This window comes from Numida meleagris, chromosome 19 (assembly GCF_002078875.1).
Source record: "Numida meleagris isolate 19003 breed g44 Domestic line chromosome 19, NumMel1.0, whole genome shotgun sequence".
Taxonomy (NCBI): domain Eukaryota; kingdom Metazoa; phylum Chordata; class Aves; order Galliformes; family Numididae; genus Numida; species Numida meleagris.
This window is the reverse complement of record NC_034427.1, coordinates 9,343,630-9,364,593: the sequence shown is the minus strand read 5'-3', so window position 1 is coordinate 9,364,593 and position 20,964 is coordinate 9,343,630. Positions and strand designations below refer to the sequence as shown.

General features: G+C 49.8%; 1 protein-coding gene across 3 annotated transcripts; it reads left to right on the top strand.

Annotated features, from left to right (window-relative positions):
* DNAJC5 (DnaJ heat shock protein family (Hsp40) member C5) lies at positions 65–20,964 on the top strand. Of its 3 annotated transcripts, none has more exons than XM_021416697.1 (6): positions 65–229; positions 7,727–7,794; positions 10,884–11,019; positions 13,412–13,625; positions 13,742–13,913; positions 14,525–20,964. In XM_021416697.1, the coding sequence occupies exons 3-6, from the start codon at positions 10,913–10,915 to the stop codon at positions 14,626–14,628; spliced, it is 597 nt and encodes a 198-aa protein (XP_021272372.1). In that variant the 5' UTR covers positions 65–229; positions 7,727–7,794; positions 10,884–10,912; the 3' UTR covers positions 14,629–20,964. The 3 variants fall into 3 exon arrangements, with proteins under 3 accessions (XP_021272372.1, XP_021272373.1, XP_021272374.1); XM_021416698.1 differs by lacking the exon at positions 65–229 and adding an exon at positions 5,560–6,117; XM_021416699.1 differs by lacking the exon at positions 65–229 and adding an exon at positions 7,498–7,651.

Below are 20,964 nucleotides of genomic sequence, written 5' to 3'. Positions count from 1 at the left end.
GGGGGCGGGGCAGAGCGCGCAGGCGCGGTACACGCTGCGCGCCGCTCTGGCCCCTCCCCCGCCCGCCCGCCCGTGGTCGGCGTCGCCGGGTCCCGGAGCTGCGGAGCGCTGTGGGTGCCGAGCCGCCAGCAGCAGCCGCTGGGCCGTGTCCTGCCCCGCCCCGTCCGGGGCTGCGCGGCCCCCGCTGCCCGTCCGTCCGTCCGTCCTCCCGCCCGCCCGCGGGGCGCAGGTGAGCGCGGTGCCGCCGGCCCGACCTGGGCCTCGCTTCGCAGTGCTGGGCCCGGCCCGCGGGCTGTGCGGCGGGGGGGGCTGAGGGGCAGCGTGGGGCTGAGGCGGAGGCTGTCGGGCTGAGAAGGCCCGAATGGAGGCCTGTGGGCCTGGGGAGGTGGGGCCTGAATGGCCGCTGTGGGGCTGAGGAGGATGAGACCTAAATCGAGGTTGTGGGGCTGTGACGGGGACGGGGGAATCCCCGAGGGGGGATTGCGGGGCGCTGGGGGCCCTAAGAGAGGTGGTGGGGCTTTGGGATGGGGCCTTGAAGGGCCGCTGTGGGGACGGGGCCCGAAGGGGGCACTGCGCAGCTGGGGGTGGGTTGTGGGGCTGGGGGGGCTGGCAGGAACGGGTTGTGGGGCTGGGGGGGCTGGCAGGAACGGGCCCCAGGGGCTCTCTGTGCGGTTGAGGAAGCACCGGAGGCCTAAATAGAGGCTGTGGGCCTGAGGGGATGGGGCCTGAGGGGACTCTGAGAGGAACGGGGCCCGAGGGCCCGCCGTGGGGCTGCGGGGAAGTGGGCTCGCCGTGGGGCGGGCGGCAGCCGCGGCCCGGTGCGATGTTCCCAGCGCCGGCATCTCCCCGCTGCTCCGTGACGTGCTGGGGCCGGGCCGGGGGTGCCCTGGGGGGCAGCAAGCCGCTGGGTTTAGCGGAGCATCCCTTCATTATACGGGGCTGGGGAAAAAAAAAATAATAATAATTATGGGCATTGTGGCTCCTTCCCTGGGAACCTCCTGCTCGGGGGGTGGAAATCCCGTCCTCCCGCCGCCCACACACGCGTTCCTTTGCCGGGGAAGCAGCGGGGTTAGGGGCGTGGGGCTGTGGAGACCCCCAAAAATACACAGCCGAGGGCCTGGAGAGGTGAATCCTAAATGCGAGGCGTTCGTGTTACGTGTGAGCCGTGATTCACGATGACTGGCGTTCAGCGGGGGGATCTCTGCCGGTCTGTGCTTCCCCTTCCTCACGCTCGCTGTTCTCCTTCGTTTTTTAAACGTAATTTGGGACCGCTCGGATGACGATGCGCGTAATGAATGACGTATTGCCAGAAAAGCCTTTCAAATCAGAAACCTGCGGACGCAGCGCAATTCCCTTTATTTGTGCGGTACCGTGCGCTGCCGGCATTAAGAATTCCGGTCAGGAGGCTGTGGGGATGCACCACGGAACCGGGAGCAGCAGAGGGATGAGGCAGCGCTCTGCCTTTGTGCCTGTCCCTCGCCGACACCTCGCTGCCGGGTGACACAATGCCGCCGACTTTGTTCCCGGGTGCAGCACAATGCCGAGGAGCTTCCTCCTTGGGAGCAAGGTGAGAGCCGGCCCCGAGCGGCGCGGCGGGCGGCGTTATCTCTGGCTTTGCTTTTATGGAGGTGTTAATTTCTGTGTAACGCTGGGAGACGCTGCTGGGCGTGCTGAATGGCCGCTCTCACGCGGTGCGGCTGGAGGACCTGCGTGCGTTTGGGAGCGTGGGCTTACGCCGGTGCACGGTGATTCTCCTGGCTGGCGGCTGATGTCCTCGTGCCCGTTTATCTCAAGGAAGCGGAGGTGCCCTGTGTTTAAACACCGCACAGCGCGCGCTTGCGGGCTCACCCATCCGCCTGCTGCGTGGGGTTCTGCTGCTCCTCGGGGGAGGTGAGCCCCAGCAGCGCTGGGTGCGAGCAGAGCGCGGCTGGGCCACATCGTGTGTCCATGGGAGCAGGATTTCAGTGTGAGGATTGGAAAGTTTCATGGCAGCCGCTGGTTTTGAGCTGCTGGGCCTCGCTGTTGGCTTGTGGTAGGAAGTGGGCGAGGTCCGGCCTAAGGGGTCTGAGGAATAGGTGCCAAATTTAATTGCACTAATGAATTGCTTCTAATAATTTAAGTATAGTGTGCTTCGGGAGGGAGAAAAGAGGGGGAGCACGCAAGCTGGACTGGAAGAGAAATTGATTTCCGAGTGCAGAGTGGGCTGAGGAGCAGTTTTCCTGCGGTGTCCGAAGGACTTTGGAGCAACTTGTGGCAGTGCTGGCGTGCAGGGTCTGCTCTGGGATAACCCCATGTTGGGAGGTGAGACGTTCTGCCAGCATAAATGAGTATGTTTCCTCCCCTCCCTCCTTTATTTCATCCGTGGCATTTCAGTGGAAGCGGAGATGCTGCAACGCCGCCTTTTTGCTCCCAAATTGTTGCAGTGCTGCACTGAAGAGCTGCAAGCAGTGGGTCCAGAGCAGCGGTAAAACCCGAGCAGAGATCTCCTGACTTCCTGGTGCAGGTCCGGAGCTCACCGCTAACCTGAGGGCACAAAAAGTAGAAACCTGCATAGCTCTGTTTGTTTTCCCCCTTTCGAGCCTTTCAATTTTTGGCCATATTTCAGATGAAAATACTCTTTTCCCTTCCATCTGTCGCTGCTCTTCCTAACAGGACTTTCTGTTACTGTGACGGCAATAATGTCTCGGCAATTGTATTTATGCAATATTTTGCAGAATCAGAAATATTTTGCAGTTTTTGTGCCCTGGTCTCAGTGCATGGCATGAAATACATGGCTCAGCTGCTCCGGGTTCAGCGCTCTGAGCTGAGCTCTGGGTTTGCTCCCTGTTTGCTCCTCCTGAGCTGCAGGACTGCTTCCCACTCTGCTTTGACTGTGCACGTAACAGCGAGGCTGCAGCTCAGCCAGGTGTGACCGCAGCGCACTGAGTTACGGGTGGGAGAGAAGCAGGTGACGAACCGCATCTCTTCTGTAGAACGCTGATTTTCTGATCCTGGGGGCTTGCTGTGACAAATGGGTTCTTTTGGAAGAAGTTACTGCTGGGAAATGATGCGCTTAGCTCGACAGAGGCCGTTCTGAGCACTGAGCGGCATGAAGGCGTGTGGAACAGGAATGTTTGGCCTGGGCAGCAGGGAGATGCCTCTTCTCTGTGATAACCGTCCCCCTCAGTCTTCTTTCTCTCCTGACAAAGTTTCTGCGCCCACAGAGTTCATCCCCACGGCTCTTACAAGAGCTGCAATCAGCAGGAGTGCACGGCTGCAGCTTCCCAGGTGGACGGCGTGGTTCCACGGCCTGGTTCCATGGTGGGACAGGACGGCGATGGATGCAGCCCCGTGTCTGTTCCTGGCCCTGTGCTGGGATGGCTGCTGCACGGAGCCCTCTGACCACGGGCGCCCAGCATCTCCTCCAGCTGTGCCGTAGAGGTGCAACCCGTCCGCCCAATTTCCTGCCCCTTATCTTCAAACCACGCTTCTTCCCGTGACTTGTGCTGTTGGTGTCTTCGGTACAAAGCCTCTTGCTGTTAAAAATTATCTCCCAGCGATGACTTCCACTCTTCCTTCCTTCCTTGCTGTTGTGAGGCCGCTCGAACGCATGGGTGTGCAGACTGCTGTTCAACAGTAACGCTGTAAGGACGGGGGGAGCTGAAGCACTGCATTGCGAGGGCACTCAGCCCCGTGGAGCTGGAACATCAGCTACAGAAAGCGGGCGGGCTCCTGGCTTTGCTCTCAGCTGTTCCTTCAGGTGGGGGGAAAAAAAAAGGCTAAATGTGGTAATTCTGTGCTTTACGCTGAACCTAGAGGTATTGGGAACGGCAGCCACTGGGCGATGCTGCGGTGGAACAGCGGCGCTTTTCTTCTAGGTCCTCTGCAGAGTGATTCTGGTTTGGCAGTGTTGTTCATGAAATGTGTGCATGGTTTGGTGCTGTGCTTGTAATCCCACCTGCACTTGTGGAAGAACTCCATCTGGGGCTTCTCCTGCACGCCAGGTGTGCAGGACAAGGCCGCAGGATGAGCCTTGCTGCTGTTGCCCCAGCCAGTTAGTGGGGAACGGGCAGGACAAGCACCCCTCTCTGTGTCCATATTATTTGTTAATAATGGGCTCGTGTCTTTATTTATATAGCCATGAAGTGGTGTTGCTAGGCTGAGCAGGGGCATGGGGATGTAGCTTGTCGTGCAGTTTGCAGGTGAAATGCTTGCAGGGTGAGATAGCAGCAGGACCAACTATTGGTGCGCTGTCTGTGGGAGGGAGAGTAGAGTAAAATAAATCTTTTTGTTTGATGAAACGGCTCTGTATAATTAGAAAATACCAAAGATTTTATGCCCTGTGAGAAGATGTCAGTTCAAATGAAAGCCTCAGGTGCCAGCCGTGGCAATATGTAGAAGTTTGGGTCCTGGAAGCAGCGCTGGTCAGTTGAGGTGCTGTGACAAAAATCTTTTCTAACCTATGTTCCGATGATAGGATCACCTGAGGTTGGAAGGGGCCTTAACTTCTTCACGTCTGTCTGATGAGGAGACATGCCCGCAGTGCTTTTTTTGCCTTTGTTTCGCTGTGGTCTAATAAAGAAGTCCTCGAGCGTGTGCTGGAGGCCTGCGCTTTCAGCTTCTCTCAGGGGGAAATGAGCATGTCCATTTCTGTGGCAGTTTCTGAGAGAAGTGAAATGGGGAAACAGTGGCGTCTCCTCCGCGCGCTCCAGCAGAAGTGGGGAAGTGCAGCTGGGAGGAGGAGGAAGGATTTTTAGATGAGCTTGACCTTTATGCCTCGCTAAAGGCAAACTTTGGGATGCAAGGCCTCAGAACTGGGGGTCCAGGCCATGCTGGGCCAGGCACTCCTCTCCTTGGGCTGGGAAGACCCATTGGATTGGTTCCCTGCGCCTTGCAGAGCCGTTCCAGCCACAATCCGGGGTGCTTGGGGCTGAGCACTCGGCTTTATACATTCTGCTGTTCACTTCTGCTTCGTTTGTGTTTTTATTCGTCGCTTCTTAATAGGAAGATCGGTGTGTTTGCTTGGAGCCGTTGTGGAATAACGTCGGTCCCCGCTCATTCCGTGCTCACCTGTTCCCATGGGGCCTTTCCATCTGCCCCCGGGAATGGCAGCAGCGGAACCACGGGATCGCTGCAAGCACAGAATCATTAAGGCTGGAGAAGACTGCGAAGATCAGGCTCTGCTATTTATAAGAAGTCAGTGCCTTCAGCGTGGCTCACCCACAGCAGCCAGCCGTGCTTTCTCCCGTTGGTTCCAGAGCATTTGCATGCGATGAGAAGTCGGTGATTCAAGCACTGCAGAGGTTTCTTAATAGAGAAGCAAGGGTAATAAGGGGGCGGGCAGGCAGAACTGCTGGTTTCCCTTAGACTTTAACATAGCTGAGTAAGCAGTTATTTTTTTTATAGCCATATGTGGATCGTGACATTTGCACTCTGCCATACAAACCACTGTAGTGCCATGAGCAATAATGGAGCTTTGCTAGGGGTGATGAAACCGGAGTAGGGAAGGCGCTGAGAATCATGTTTGTGCAGAGCAATTACTGTAGGTGAGGAGAGGGGATGGAAGAGGGGAATGTGATCCTTTGGTGTTTGGGTTGTGGTGTGGAAACCATTCTTGAGGAGGTTTGAAGCTCACTCTTGTGCAAGTACAAGGTCACACATTTTTGTATCAGGTCGGCCACCAGACCGGCATGGCTGAATTTTAATCTGCTAAGCTAATTAGGGGAACAAGGCTGGTATCACTGCCCATAAGTTTGTTACAAGTTTCAGTGTAACCCCTGGGTTGTTAATGGTGGATGCTATCTCTGCCTAGGCTGGGAGGTGGTGGGAGGTGGGGCTTGCCACCAGGAGGGGCTGACCTCAGCTTGCTGTGGTGGCTCTTGGTGAGCAACTTGGGATTCAAACCTTGGCCCTGGTGCGGCACCTCACGATGGCCGCTTTCTGTTCTGGCTGCTGACTGTGTTTTCTGCTTTCCCTGCGGTGTTAGTTCTTTAATTACTTGTAACTGTGGTGCAGCACGTGTCCGTGAGGGGCCGGGGGCTGGCAGTTCCGTTCTGATGGTTGTTGCATAATAACAGTCCTGGGAGAGGTAGGGGCAGATGGAGGCAGGTGTTCTGGTCTTAGAGATGGCTCATTTCTGTAAGGAAAAGTGATTGTCTGCCTCGTGGTTGGGGGAGGACAGGGTGCTGAGCGCTTTGCAGCCCATGTGCGGGGAAATGTAATAAACAGAAGATAAATTTGGATTCAGATTTGCAGGACAAATGAGGTTAGAACTGGTTTTGGTACAAGTGAGGCAGTTGGAAGAACGGGCAGCTTCCCTCAGTGTGTCTCCTCATCTGGGCTGCAAACCTTGCTGTGTCTTTAATCTGTTGCTGATCTTAGTTTGTGTTCAGGTGGCTGTGAGCTGATAGTCAGCCTTCTTTCATCTTTTCTTCTGATGCTCACGTTTGAAGAGGCAGAGCACATACAAGGAATTGATGATGTGCAGGTCGTTTCTTCTCTTACTTCCACGTGTTCCACAGCAATCAGCGCATCTTCGCCTCGACCCCTGGAAGGAGGGATTTGCGCTTTGTGGTGCTGGATCCTCTCAGGTTCTCTTCCTCCTTGTACACTGAAGGGAGACTTGGTTCTTCCTCGTGTCATCTGCCTTGGGACGAGGGGATGTGAAGAGCTCTGTTGGAGCAGACCCGCTGAGACCAAGCACAAGTGCCTGGGAGCTTCAGGGGTAACCAGAAGGGAAAGCACTTTCCTGAGGGTGCAGGAGCTGTGCTGTGAAGCTTTCTCGATGGAAGTTTGCCCTGGCTGAAGGAGCTGGTGCTGCTCGGCAGCTGATACTCACCAACCAGTTCTGATGCCATGTGGAATGGCATGGAAATTGGCACAGGGAAATGCAGCCTCTCCAAGTGTACGTGTGCATCGTCCGGCGGAGCGGCAGCGCTGTTAAGGAATGGTGAAGAAAGCTGCAGTACAGACAGGGCTGTTTTTCTCTTGAAGTTCAATATCTGTGTCTGTTTGTCAAGGAGGTTTCTGGCAGGCGGTGCTGCTGGAGCTTCCCATGCTGTGCTGCCCTGTGCCTGAGCGCTGCCCGCAGCCCGGCTGCAGCTTGCAGTCCCTGGCGCCCGCTAAGCTCCTTTAGCAGTCTCTCTCTAACAACATTACAGATTACGGAGACTTAAAAAACACACTTCTCTTGTTTTAAGTACGGCTATTTCACCAATGCCTTAGATGCAAAAGGCTGGAGTCTCGAGCAGATAGCAGTTGTTATGGTTTCTGTGCTCAGAGCTGTCTGCGTACCGGTGCCTCCTGTTAGCTGTGTGTTTGTCTTTGGTGTAGTAGGAGGTTTGGGAACGGAGGCTGAAGCTGCAGATAAAAGCACGCAGCCCCAGGCTGTGCACTTTAAAATGTCTGTACCTTCATCTGACAGCCAGCCCCACCTGAAGGTAACACATGATGCGGCGGAGGTTTGCTGCAGTGTATTTTGGCCGATAATCTTGATTTTATTTTGGACTTGTGTCACTAGGCAGTGTGTGATTGCAAGCACCTTGGAAGCACGCAGGCACAGAGCTCAGAACGTGCTCCCTGGTGCCAGCTGACCGCGTGCTGCGGGATGGCGTGAGCGTAGGACTGCGTCCGCTAACCCGACGGCCTCAATATTGATCTGCTTTAACTTAAAGTAATGGGATGACAACTTTGCAACAAGTCCTCAGCGTAAGTTAGTGCAAAAGCGATTTGTTTTTGTTTCTTTCAGGAGATCCAGTTCCAGAGGTGTGTGGAGGCAGCTACCCTTTACCTTAGAATAGGCAAACTAGGTACCAGGTAAGTCCTGTACTTTTGATTTCTTATAGCTAAAAAAAACCCAACCCACTAATTTACACACAACGTAATGCTGAGGAAACCAAGCTCAAAGTTTCTGATAGAATTCTTTCTGCTCATGAAGCCAGTCTTAAAAGTTTTAGTCCTGCCTTCGTCTGCCTGACCTGCTGTCATCCTCGGTGCTGGCACTCCCTGGGGTGTTCTGTATTAATTCCCTAGAATGGCAGGGAACTTCCCTTTTCTCTTTGCTGTCATTGTAGTTTGCTATTTTAATTAGTTAAATTCAAGTTGTAAAAGGGTCCGGTTTACCACTGATGTATGTCAAATGTCAGGGCTGGTTTTCGTATCACCGAGCAGGTTTAATCTCAGTCTTTCTGTTGAGGTGGCACCGATGACCCCAGCGTGGCCGTGCTCCCTGCAGGTGTGTTTCCTGTGAAGGATGGCTGATGTGGGCCGTGCTGGTACACGGATGGTTAAAAACTGCTGTTTAATCCGGGGGATTACCTTTCTTCAGAGCCTTCTGAGAGAAACCTCTTGAGGGAATCCTGCTTGCTTAGAACATGCAGCAGATGGCTTGTTACTGCTGCATGCAACCCCCCTTAAAAACACAGAGCAGCTTTCGGTGCTGTGAATTAGAGCCACTTGTGAAAGCAGTGGGATAGGTAATATCCTGTTTTATGGAGCACTCTGAACTTCAAGAGCTCGCAGCTTTATTGTATTTCTAATTCTGTTCCGTATTTGAAGAGCCGAAGGTTACATTCATCGTAATGAGACTGTTCTGCTCCTTTAAATAACAAGTTTCCCGGATGAATTCTGGTTAGCACCTTGCCCTCTGTTCTTCTGCCTCTGCCCTTGTTATTCTGGTATTGAAAATATAAGCACCCCATTGCACTGAACCCCGGGTACCCTGAACTTTCCAAACTGAAGTGATTAAAGACTGTAGCAGTAGGGTATTTTATTCCTGTGTCTTTGTTCTTGACAGGCAGCCTACAGACTGATAGACACAGCTGGATCAAGCTGAATTTGCTTTTACCAAACACAGTGGCCCAGTTTAACAGTGGAGGTTTGATTAATCAACACAGGGACTGTACCTGTGACCTGCAGCACCTGTGTACCCGGGGCGTGTCGGACTGATTAGGAAGGAAGCTCGTTAGGCCTAAATGGAGCTACAGGCTTCTAGGTAGCACAGTGATGGGGTGGTAGAGAAGCTTCCCAGGCTGGATGCTGCTGGGTATGGCAGAAGCTGCCTGGGAGAACTTCCCAGAATGGGTGTGAGGAAGAGGCAGTGGTTCTGGCTGCGGGTGGGAGGTGCTGTGCAGGGCAGCTGTGCGCTGTGATTAGCTAGATTACCAGCTCGACGTCAGGATCAGCACTCTTTGACCTCAGCACTGGGGCTGCTTAGGTAGAGGGGGCAGGGAGGCTGCCGGCGTGAAAAGCTGCTCCCGGAGGGTTGTGCCTCCTGTGGGTGTCCTATTTGTTAATCATTTTCCTCTCCTCAGTAGTTCTCCCCTTCTGTGGATAGGGTTTGGTAGCTTAATGCTTTATTTCTAAAGAAAAAGAGGTTTTTTTCCCCTACACGCTTATGTACCTTCCAGATTTTGAATATATTTGAGCGTTGTTATCATCATCATCATCAATCATTATTAATTTATAAGCTTCCTTATTAGGTAACATTTAATTAATCTTACCAGAGCTGTCAGTGACTTCTTGAAGGAAATCAGATGAGAGCTTACTAGTTCAGGTGCGTTCCATTTAAAGAAACTGGACACAGGTATCAGTCTTAAACTAATTTAAAGCTACTACACCAGGGCAGTTAGAGGTAGGCTTGGAGGGGAGGGGGGGGATGTGGTGTCTGTGCTGCTTAGTCACCATGTATGAGGATGATGATACCTGTGTGTTGGCAGAAACAGAACTGGTATTTTTTGAAGCACATCGGTGCTTTGAGGGCACGTAAAGAACTTAGTAGTGAAATAGGCAATGTCTGAGGGTATTTCTTGGAGGTAGCCTTTTGAAACCTGAAGTTATTTGCTTTATTATATAAGATAAAGGGTTAAATTAGAAAAGTCTGGTGCTTTAAATATCTTTTTCAAAGTCTGCATAATCTGGTGTGGGCTAACTGTAATGACATAATCCAAAAATAGCCAATAGTCTTCTCTTCAATGCTCATCCTTGCTGCAGTTCTGCAGCTAAAGAATGGCAAATGCTAAGCTGCTAAGGATGTTAGAGGACATAACCATGTCTGTCTGTGGCATGTCTCAGGGGACACCTCGAGGGTCTTGCGTGTTTGATTGTACAGGAGGAGGTTAAGTCACGTTCCAGTAGTAGGATTTCTCTGACATACATGTTAAATGCTTGAGTCACAACTTGAAATTATTACAGAGGAGATTGCCACCTCCCATCGCAGGCAGGTGTTCTCTCTCATAGTAGGATGCATTGGCCTAGTTCTGTTGGATTTTGGCTAAAAGATCCTGCTGTGCCTGGTTTCAGTGATGAGTGGGGGTCTGGGGAGGTGCTTGTGGTTTTTTCTTTTAATGTACAGAATGCTTGCAGTGGAAAATGCAAATGAAAGCCCTGGTTAAGGACTTGGAACTTTGTGCTCCCCTCTGTGCACGTGTGGTGCAGAAGGCAGCCTCCATCTAACAGCAGCCTACCTGTTCTCCAGCCATTCTTGTAGGTATTACCAGGAGTAAACAATACCAATGCTAAGAAAGAAAATGAAATAGCAGAAGGGATGTGTATGTGATTCTTCCAGCTATACCTCAGCCAGTGATTTTGAGGTTTTCTTTAAGAGTGGAGTTGAGTATATACACCCGTGATTCTGGAGTGCGTGCTCCGTGCTGAGAACAGTTGTTTTTGCTGATAATTCCCTGTTGTTGGTTTTGGTTTTTTTTTTTTTGGAAACTTCTTAACTTCCTCACACGTTAAGAGCCCTTTCTCTTCAAAACCCAGTGAGACCTAAAAGATGAATTTTCACACACAGTTTTCATGTGCCGAAGACTCTAATTCCAAGGCTGATCTGTTTCTGGTCTGTGCTCTTTCTAGTTGAAGCATGTCTTGATCTCATCTTTTTCTTTCTTTTTTTTTTTTGGCAGGGGCACTTGTCTGTTCAGGTCAGTTCGAGATGGCAGACCAGAGGCAACGTTCGCTGTCAACCTCTGGAGAATCGTTGTACCACGTGCTAGGGCTGGACAAGAATGCTACATCTGATGATATTAAAAAGTCGTACAGGTAAAGCTTCAAGTCTTCCATCTGTCGCCCAATAAAACAAATATCTTTAAGTGTTCAACAGATGAGGTGTTTATATATGGGCTCCAGCTGGTTTATTTAAAGTCTTTGCAAGAAAAGCATGCGAGAAAACCGAGGGAAAACATATGGTTTGTCTTTACAAAAATTGCATGAAACCACAGTCACTGACAAAACTTGTATGTAAGAGTTGTTAAATCCTGACATTTTTATCTGTCACAAGTGAAATTCTCCAATGTGCAGTATCATCCTGAAAATTCATTAGAGAAAGTTGAACAAGGTTTTAAGAGTGCCACCAGGGTTAAGTTGTTCGTGGCTGTTGTGTAGCTCTGGTTTAGAGACCACAGGTGGGCAGTGCTGCGCTTCTGTCCATCATTACACCTCACTGTGCCAGAATTTGAAGATTAAAGAAGTAAATAAGAATGAAAACTGAGTATCAACCATGATTTCTTTTCTGAAACCGCATTCAAAATCTCTTATTCTATGTAGAATTATCTTTAAAAGTGGACTTTTTTTTTTAACCCTCTTCCTTAGACACATGGAATGGTTTCACACTGATCAAATAAACAACAAAGAGTCGTGTTCCCATCCCTTCTTCCTTCCCATGTTCCCTCCAAAGCTGCTTACGTGCAATGGCTTCTTTGCTGTAAGCATGAGCTGCAGTTGTGCTGGGAATACCTGGGCAGTGGCAGTGTGTTTAACATCACGCTAGGTGTCAGTAGTCATCTTCACTTGAGGTTTCTCCTTTCAGAAGTTTTATTTTAATCTCCAGTGTTTACCAAACTTTTCCCTTTCAAAGCCACTTTTTCATACCTCTGGCAATTACAAAGTGAATTGTATGAATAAACTGGTCCAGAATTAGCTGTGTCTTCCCCAAATCCTCCAGCTGCGTGTTTGGGACAGTCATCTTCTAGCACAAAGTGACTGAAAAATATTTTTACCTCGTGGGGGGGAAAAGCTAGAAGACGTTCTCCTTTGGAAGAATGGCACAACTGGATTCAAGGGGGAAATGTAGCTGCTTCGTTTGTACCTGGAACTTCATCTAATCTTCTTGCCTCTTCTGTTCTTTTACTGACTGCTTCTTGTTTTCATTCCATTTCATCTGGAAAGCCCTTTGCTGCCTGTGGGATGTGGGATCTGTGTATATGTAGGAAATGTGAAGTGAAAAAAATTTATCTATTGCAACCTGATAGTGGCGAAGTCCTCTTTAAGTTGACATGCCCTCCTTCTAATTATGAAAACTGCAGTTATTTCAGTCCTCCCTGAGCCAGTGGCACTGTTGGCAGCCCTGAATAACGCTATCTTCCCAAGCAATGTAATTTACAGCTGACAAATGCTTCAAGTGCACACTCAATTTACTGTTTGAATGCTGTGGTGTGTGTGTGCATCCAAACCTATGCTTGCACAAATCTGTACTGCACAAATCTGTACTGTACATTTATCTGAACATTTCCCTTCTGAGGAGCTGTGGTGTGGAGATGTCTGCAGGCTCTCAGTGTGTTGGTCAGGCATGGGGCTCTCATGCTGCATCCCTACAGCTCACGGACCATTTTTGGTGGTGCAGAACTGTTACAACTATTATTCTGAATCATTTTTCTCCTTTGGAGCGCGTATGACTCAAACTGCAATCGTGCACTAAGGAGGTGCTTGGCTGGTACTGATGTCTTTCATTGCTTGGGCCGTGTCTGAATCTGCAAATTTATCAGTGCTTCATCTGAGTTTTTGTGCTGTGTTCAGTGATCTCTGGGGGCTGCAAACTGCTGTCACTCAGTTGAAAGAGATCTAGAATGATACGGGGAGGTACGTTGTGATTTCCTGAAGCTGGTTCTATTCTAGCAAACCTTGCACCGAGAAGTGTCTTGTACCTGCAGGGGAACTGGTGAATTAACCACAAGTGGTTCTGTTCTATTTTTGTGTTTTGACACTGTAGATGAGTTGTTGTAGCTTGCTTGTGTTTGTTCTTTGATGCTGTGTCTGAGAGTTGTGGTGTGTCTCTTCTTTGTTAGCTTGGCCTCTGCTTTAGCAGGAGGAAAGGCTTGCTGGTGGAAGTTGCTGCAGCTGAGGGGCGAAGAGAAGCGCTTTCTTCCTTGCCTTCAATATCCTAATTTTTTCCATTGGATTTCCAAGGGTCTGATCCAACACTCTGAAATCAATCCTGTGAATTAAGCTAGGTAGTGCTGTAGCATTTTGCAATCAACAGGGGAGTGAATCAGAAAGGAAGGAAACCGTACCCATGGAGATATTCTCAACTGGAACTTGAAAGTTTCCCGTCAGTGGCAAGCAGTGGGATGGAAAAAAAAACCAACAAGACAAGACTGAAAAGAACAGGAACCCAAATCCCAGTTTCTAATCTATAATCTCTTTTTGCTTTTGGCAGGAAACTTGCACTGAAATATCATCCAGATAAAAACCCGGATAATCCAGAGGCAGCAGAAAAATTTAAAGAGATCAATAATGCACATGCGATATTGACCGATGCGACAAAGCGAAACATTTATGATAAATATGGTTCCCTGGGTCTATATGTAGCAGAGCAGTTTGGTGAAGAAAATGTGAACACATACTTCGTGCTATCTAGCTGGTGGGCCAAGGTAAATTTAAGCACAGCGAGAAACGATTCTGGATTGGCATTTCAAATGCTTAAAGTGCTCCATTTGAAAGCTGTGTTTGTTCTTAACTTCTGGAACTTGTTCTCTGTCCTCTGCAGGCCTTGTTCGTGTTCTGTGGGCTCATCACAGGCTGCTACTGCTGCTGCTGTCTGTGCTGCTGCTGTAATTGCTGCTGTGGGAAGTGTAAACCTAAACCTCCTGAAGGCGAGGAGCAGGAATACTACGTCTCTCCAGAGGACTTGGAGGCACAGTTGCAGTCAGATGAAAGGGGTAGGTAACGCAGCTGTGAGGTTTCTAGAATTGTTGAACCTCTGGTATTCAGAGAGCATCGGGCTCTGAGCGAGGGCTCAGCGTGCTGAGGAGCAGTGCCTGCTTCACTGAGAGATCAGCACGGGTCCCTGCAGGGGAATAACTGTAGCACGAGAGTTTAAACCGTTGTGTGGGTAGCGCCAGCACCAGCAATTTAGTTGCTGAGAACTCGAGGTAGGTCTTTGCTGAATGTGGTGAGGTCAGCTTCAGAGAAATGGGCGAGCGTTGTGGTTTAACCCAGCAGCAGATAAACACCGTGCAGCCATTTGCTTGCTCCCACCGCAGCGGAATGGGGGAGGGAATTGAAGGGCACGAGATTGAGATAAGGATGGGTTAATAAGAAAGAAAGAAAGAGAAGGGGAGAAAAAGAAAAGAAACAATAACGACGATGAAAATACGCGGAGCGAGTGATGCACGGTGCAGTCGCTCACCCCCTGCCAACGGGTGCCCGGCCAGACAATGGTGTTATCAAAGCATTGCAGAGGGAGGTACCTTATGCTTACCAAAGCATACAGCACTGTTTTTTTTTTTATCTGCCTTGGCATACTAAGCCTTTTGTCTTTGCTTTTCAGAGGCCTCAGACGCACCTATTGTGATACAGCCAGCATCAGCCACAGAGACAACCCAGCTCACAGCTGACTCTCACCCTAGCTACCACACTGATGGATTTAATTAAGTTAAGGAAACACTGTAATTAGAATGGATAAAAAGAAAAAAAAAAATAATAATACATGGCCAACTCAACACTAGAATCATGAACATTAGAAGTAGAGAACGGGGAGGGGGAAAAAAAATTCTGCCACAGTAAGAAGGCAGCTTTCCAACCTGCTGAAAGTATTTTGTAATCCCTTCAGCCTTTTGTCACCTTTCAGTGTCGTATCTTGACGATACGTGAAGTGCTGTAGCATGCAGTATGTAAAGCAGTTTAGCTACGGTCTTACGTTTCCTTTCTCTTCCTTTTTTTTTTTCTGTTTTTTTTTTTTTAATAGCATGTATGGAGTTACGTTCAATGTCTGTGGTGTAATGTATTGAGTTGTCACAGTATGTGTGATGGAGACATTCTGCATTTTAAGCAGTGGTACTGGCCTAAAATGAGACTTAAAGTTTCACAGGAGCCACCATTCTTTCATACAGCCAAGCTGTCGAAGACCCTTTAAAAAAAAAAAGCTCATGAGTTTCATTTGGGTGCAACAAGCCAATTCTCTTACTCCTCCTTCTGTTCCCACATTGCTACCTAAGCAAGTTTACAAAGCCAAGAACCAAAAAATGCGAGTCCTGCAGAGCTAGAATTCTCTTTCAGCGCTGGTTTACAGCTCAAATAAATACACCTTGAAAAAATAAGAAGGGAGAGTTTCCAATCTTAGAGCAGTTAAATTGATCAACAGCTCTTCATCTGCAGGGGTTATCTTCAGTGATGGTGAAACCACAAACCGTAGTTTGTCACCAAGGCAGCTGTGAATGGGTTTACGTGGTGGTGACAGTGGGATTTTAACTTCAAGCACAATTCTGTTCTGGTTTGAGTTCAGTCGTTTTCCTGAAATGCTAAAGACCAAATAGTGCAGCTTCTTTGAATGCATGAGAATCTTAAAGTGAAACTGGGTAATGGGTTTTCACTGAGCAAGTGAATGAAATACAGGCAGTAGGTGACAGCATAAATGTTAATAATTGTGCTTTTTTAAAAAGATTTTTGTCTAATAATCTGGGATACTAATAGACAAGTGGGGTATTGCGTGTTGTTTTTTAAAGTTATTATAATGTGTTAGCCCTTTGGTTTTCTCATGAGCATCTTTGTGGAGTACTTAAATGGCTTTTTAAGAACAAAACACTTTTTATGTTGATATTGTATGATTTGCACATTGTCTTACCTTTAGACTTGTTTACACCGGTGTTTCTCTTTCCCTCAGAACAATGGTGGGGAAACCATTGAAAAGTTTCCTGAGCTATTTTGAAGCCAAATCGTATTTGAATACTGCTTTTGAAACAGCTATTCACTGGGATTTGTTTAACTTAACTGTTAAATAGGCATTTTGCTGGTATGTTTTGTTATGAATAACCTTGTTTTAAATGATACGGAGTCGGGATCTGGAACAGCAGCCCGTAAGCTTACACGTGGCATGTTTAGCAGTTAATTGCAGCCTCCTGAAGTTGATCTTCATGGTTTTCTATCACAATGCCTCTCCTGTCCTTTGTACCTCCATCTCCCCTTCCCTGTTGGTCACCTGTTTCTGTACAGAGGCTGTTCACAGCCTTCCATCCCAGGTTTTCTTTGAGTTTTGTGCTGCTCTTTGACATGATGCAGGCGTTACGTGGGAAGGGGGCAAAGAAAGCCGTCAGTCCGTAGGAAACGGCCACACAGCGAAGGGGGATCTCCTGCCAGGGAATCTTTCTGAACATATTTTCACTCCACCTTTTGCACGAGCTGCACGTGGCAGCGCACACAGGTCTGATGGGAAGCTGCAGACAGGGTGGAGGAGATGTGGATGCTGAGCGAGGGACGCGTGCAGCGTGAGCTGTGTGCTGTCACTGTGGGTGCCGACACGTTTAGTGCCTGCGTGTGAGCTTGTTGCAGATAGGCATGCTTGTGGTGCCACATCAGGCTCCAAAGAGTCAAAACGCTCCTGATGAACTGACTAGGTTGAAGTAGCACACTTGTTAAGTAATTCCTTCCTTGTTGGTAGTCCTTCCGTCCCGAAATGCTGTGGATTACTGGAAGATGCTTCTAACTCAGAATCTCTCTCTTGGGCGGCTTTGAGGACGGCCACGTATTATTTGGCTCAAGGTCCTTATTTAATTAAAGCTTCTGTTTGACCCCCTTAGGAAGAAAAGCACTTTCAAAGCTTAAATAACATCATGTTGACTGTCCTTGTAGGTTTTACCTGGTGCCACTTCTCGCTGTTGAGTTGCAGGGCGATCTGCAGGCTTCCTCCCTCAGAGCTGGCTGGCTAAAATCACCCTTACAGGTTGCGCAGGTCACTTTGTGTTGTCAGTAACAAACAGCAGTGCTTTGTGGCTGCGTAAATGAGCGTGTTGGTAAGGTTGAGTCTGCAGAACGAGCAGCAGGCTGTTTCCCTGCGTGCTGTGTGTAATGCTCCCGTGTCCATCCAGGTGTGCAGCACAAGGGCCAGCTGTGTGGGGCTGCTGACAGCAGAGCCAGCGTGCGGAGGCTGAGGTGAGACCTTTCTCTGTGTTTTGCACCGCTTGAAAAAGGTGACTTCCAGGATAAGGGTGCTGTTTTAGTTCTTCATTTAGCAAAGAATGAGCTGAGGAGCTGCTGCGTTCCTTTCGGCTGTTGCTGTGGGTGGTGTGTGGATGGCAGTTAGCGCGTGTCCTGCTGGTGCCGGCATGTGCAGAGTGCTCCAAGGGGAGCTGCGCAGGTCCCCGTTCCAGGGAATGAGGAGAAAACACATTTTTTAGATGAATATTCAGATTTTTTGAGATGGTTGGTTTGCCCGCGTTACTCTGTCACCTCTGAATTTAAGATTATTAACGTACTTCTTCCTGAATTGTGTAAGAAAGCGATGTAAGCGTTGCTGCTTGAAGAACTGAAGCAGCGTCATCAGAAGCTGTGTAGGTGAGTGCCCACTTGGTTGTGTTGCTGCAGATCAAGTACAAGAGCATCCTGGGCTCTAACACTGGTTGCACTTCAAAATGGCCAAACCTACTCCTAGTAAAGACCAAGTTGAGTTGGAAATAATGTTAACAGACAGGGTGCACTTGGGAGTGTGAGCTGGTGGAGCTGCCGGGTGTGGAGCAGCAGAGCTTGGCGGGCACCGGGCCCTGCTCGTACGGGGGACGGTTCCTTCCAGAGCTGCACCCGAGCGCTGTCGCTCCCCGTTCAACCCGTTGCCAGAATTAAAACTTGAGCTTTCATTTCTGTTGTCGCTGTGGGTTGTAAAAAGTCGCATCGCCGTCGGTTTCGTTTTATGAGTTGCCTGAGACCTCCGTGTCAGCAGCCCGACCTCCTCCCAGCGCTCGGAACCGCTGGGCAGCGCTTTTCCTGCCGCTGCGGCTCCTCCTCGTGTGGGGCAGCCTCCGGGAGCCCCCCCCCAAGGGGCTGGCAGGGCCTGGGAGGAGAGAGAGCTGCTGCCCCGCGCTGCCCGCGCTGCCCTGGCTGGGGCCGCCCGGCTGCGCCCTCACTTGAAGCAAACGAAGGGCATTGCACCTGTTGAATGCCAGTGTCATGTAGTTAGTGACGTATGTAGGATATTCTGAAATATTTATCTGTATATAAACTGATGTAAACCTCAGTGGCGTCCGATCCGGTGTAGATTTCTGCCGATTCCACGCAGTGATGTTTTCTAGCCACCCTTCCCTTTTTTAGTCTTCTTATTTTTTTTTTTTTTAATATGTAATATTTTTTTAAACTGCTTTAGATATTAGCGCTCATCGTGTTATTAACGTGTGATGCTCGTCAGGGCTGGGCTGCACGCAGCCTGCACCCACCTGCCTAGGAAGAAGGTGAGAGCAGCGGGTCCTGCAGCAGCGCTGTGCAAGGCGGGTGCTTCTCCAGCCCCTCTGTATCGGATCCTGTAAACACTGCAGAGGCGCTCACAGGGCAGGTGCCTGGCAGAAAACACATTCCTGTCCCATTCCTCATGCGGTTTTGCTGCGCGGTGTGGAGGGACCCCCGTGTGCTTTTTCAGGCTGTGTCTTGGAGCACTGCGCCCCGTGGGAGGTGCCCTGCTCTGGTGCAGTTCGTGCCCTCGGTCTCTCTGGTGCCCTGCAGTGTTCCTGACGTTTCTGGGTCGTTTAGGAAATGCGTCGGTGCTGCGCTTTTCCCCACTCAGTGCAACTGGACGTCATGTTGGACGGGAGATTCCTGCAGGGCAGTCGGGGGCTGGTGGCTCTCAGCAGCCCCTGCCTCGCGTTTGTAATTCTGGATGCTGCCTCAGTGTGCGCTGATCCTGGAATCAGGGCACTGGAACGTAACCCCCAGTACCAGTGTGCAGTGTGAGGTTGGTGTAAGCTTGACTTGCTTCCTCGTTTGGTGCCACTTCTCTGTATTATAGTGGGAACCATCTAGTAGCATGCTGTGACACCAACAACTGCTTAACGTACCCTGAAAGAAGCATAACTGACAGCTAACACGGTGGCAGAAGTTTGTCAGTGCCCAAGTCCTGCAGGATCTGTGTTCTGCTGCGCTCAGAGCTTCAGAGCTGGGACCGAGATGCTCGTTTCATTCCAGGAGGACGCGTTCTGTGCCAGAGGGAGCTGCATGGGGGGAGCTGTCTGTCTTTTATGTTTGCACAAGCCAAATGCCATACATCTGGAAGACAAACTTCTGTTTGAAAACAAAATGCCAATGTTAACGTGCACAACGGATTTTCTTGTTTAAAGGATAGATGCTGGGAATTTCTGGTGGTTCTATATATATATATATGTATATGTGTAGAGGAAGCTCTTATATAAAATGGCCATTCTTCTTTGAGTGCTGTTGTCTTCTCTGCTCTCTTTCCCCCACCGCCAGCAACGTGGGTGTGTTCTTGTGGTCTGTAGCAGTTGCTTACCGTGCTGTCTGTACAGTGATAGCTTCCAAGCGGTGTGACATCTGCCTGAGCTCTGCCAACGTCCCTTGGCCCCAGCCTGCTTGGCAGGAGCTGGGCTTCACCGTTCTGGCTTTGCTGTAGGGAAGGAGATGAAACCCAAGGGCGATACTGGAAGAACTTTGGCTCGCGCCGCTGGTGTGGGGGATGTTCTAGAAGTGGTTGGTAGACTCATCTCTGGGGGTAACTGCGTTGGGTTTTTTACCTGTGCCAGTTCTCAGCACGTTGCACTCTACAAAGTGGGACTCAGCTGGCAAACAAGTGCTGTAGGTTTTGGATTGCAACGTTGTGTGTGTATGTATGTATATATGCACATATGTACATATTTATACAACAGGTGTGCGCCCGGTCCTTGCTGCTGTTTTTCTGTGATGGTAAAACATGAAATTTGGCTCGGAGTCCTTCTCACAGACAGACAGGTTTTGTGTGTCCGGAGCTGTGCTTTCTCCTTTCAGCTGCAGGGAACGCCAAATGAGATCTGTCGGCTGGAACGGCTGATGGAGGAAACGCTGGAAGGCTCCTGTTGTATAAATAACTAGCCGGTACAAATCGGAGAGCTGTCTGCTTGGGGAGGGAAAAGCAGTCTTCTACCCTGGAAGCCTTCCCTCCTTGCTGGGGTGAATTGAGACTTAAAGGATGAGTTGGCACAGCCCGGTCCGTGGCTCAGCCCGTAGTGCTCGCAGGTTGGATTTGTAAGACGTGGAGCTGTTGCACGTCATGAAACTGAAGTTAGACAGCGATGTGTGCAGGGGCACAGGGCACGGCTGGGCTGTGTGGGGGGGACGGACACGCGGGGATTGCTCTGGTTGCTTCCACGTTACAGTTGTGTCCCAGCGCTGAGGTTTGCCACGTTCCGTGCTGTGTCCTGCTTTTGCTGTGCTCCACGTAAGCCAGCTGCTGTCATTCCTTCCTCCCGCTGCTTGGGGCTGGGCGTGGAGGGTTTGCTCTGTGTTACCGCTGGCATCCGAGGCGGTTTCTGTCCGTGCTGCGTGTGAGCGAGGCCCTGATCCATCGCAGGGTTCCGTGGCCTCGGTCTCTTTGTGGAGCCTGGGGGAGCTGAGGGTGTTGGAAGAGAACGTTCTTCATCTCGGGTGGGGAGGGGTGGGGGGGAGCTCGTGGCCGAATGCAAAAGAAAAAAAAAACTGTAGAAAAAAAAAAAAAAACCACCCACAATCGAAGTATAAATGCATCCGAGAAACAATTATAATATAGACATATATATATTTTGTTATGTTACTGAAGGACCATACTTTGAATTGTATGTAAGTAGATGTGGCTGTCAGAACTTCGTGGATTGTACCACTCGATACTACTGAGCTCCTGTACATACCCGCAGTTACAGCAGAAGGAATTATTTTATGTTTTAGCATGGTAATTTGTGTATCGTATGTCCGGATATAAACTAAAATAAAGATTGCTAAGTTATCTGAAACCACTGTTGTAAAATAAATGTTTTCAATGCAGAAATA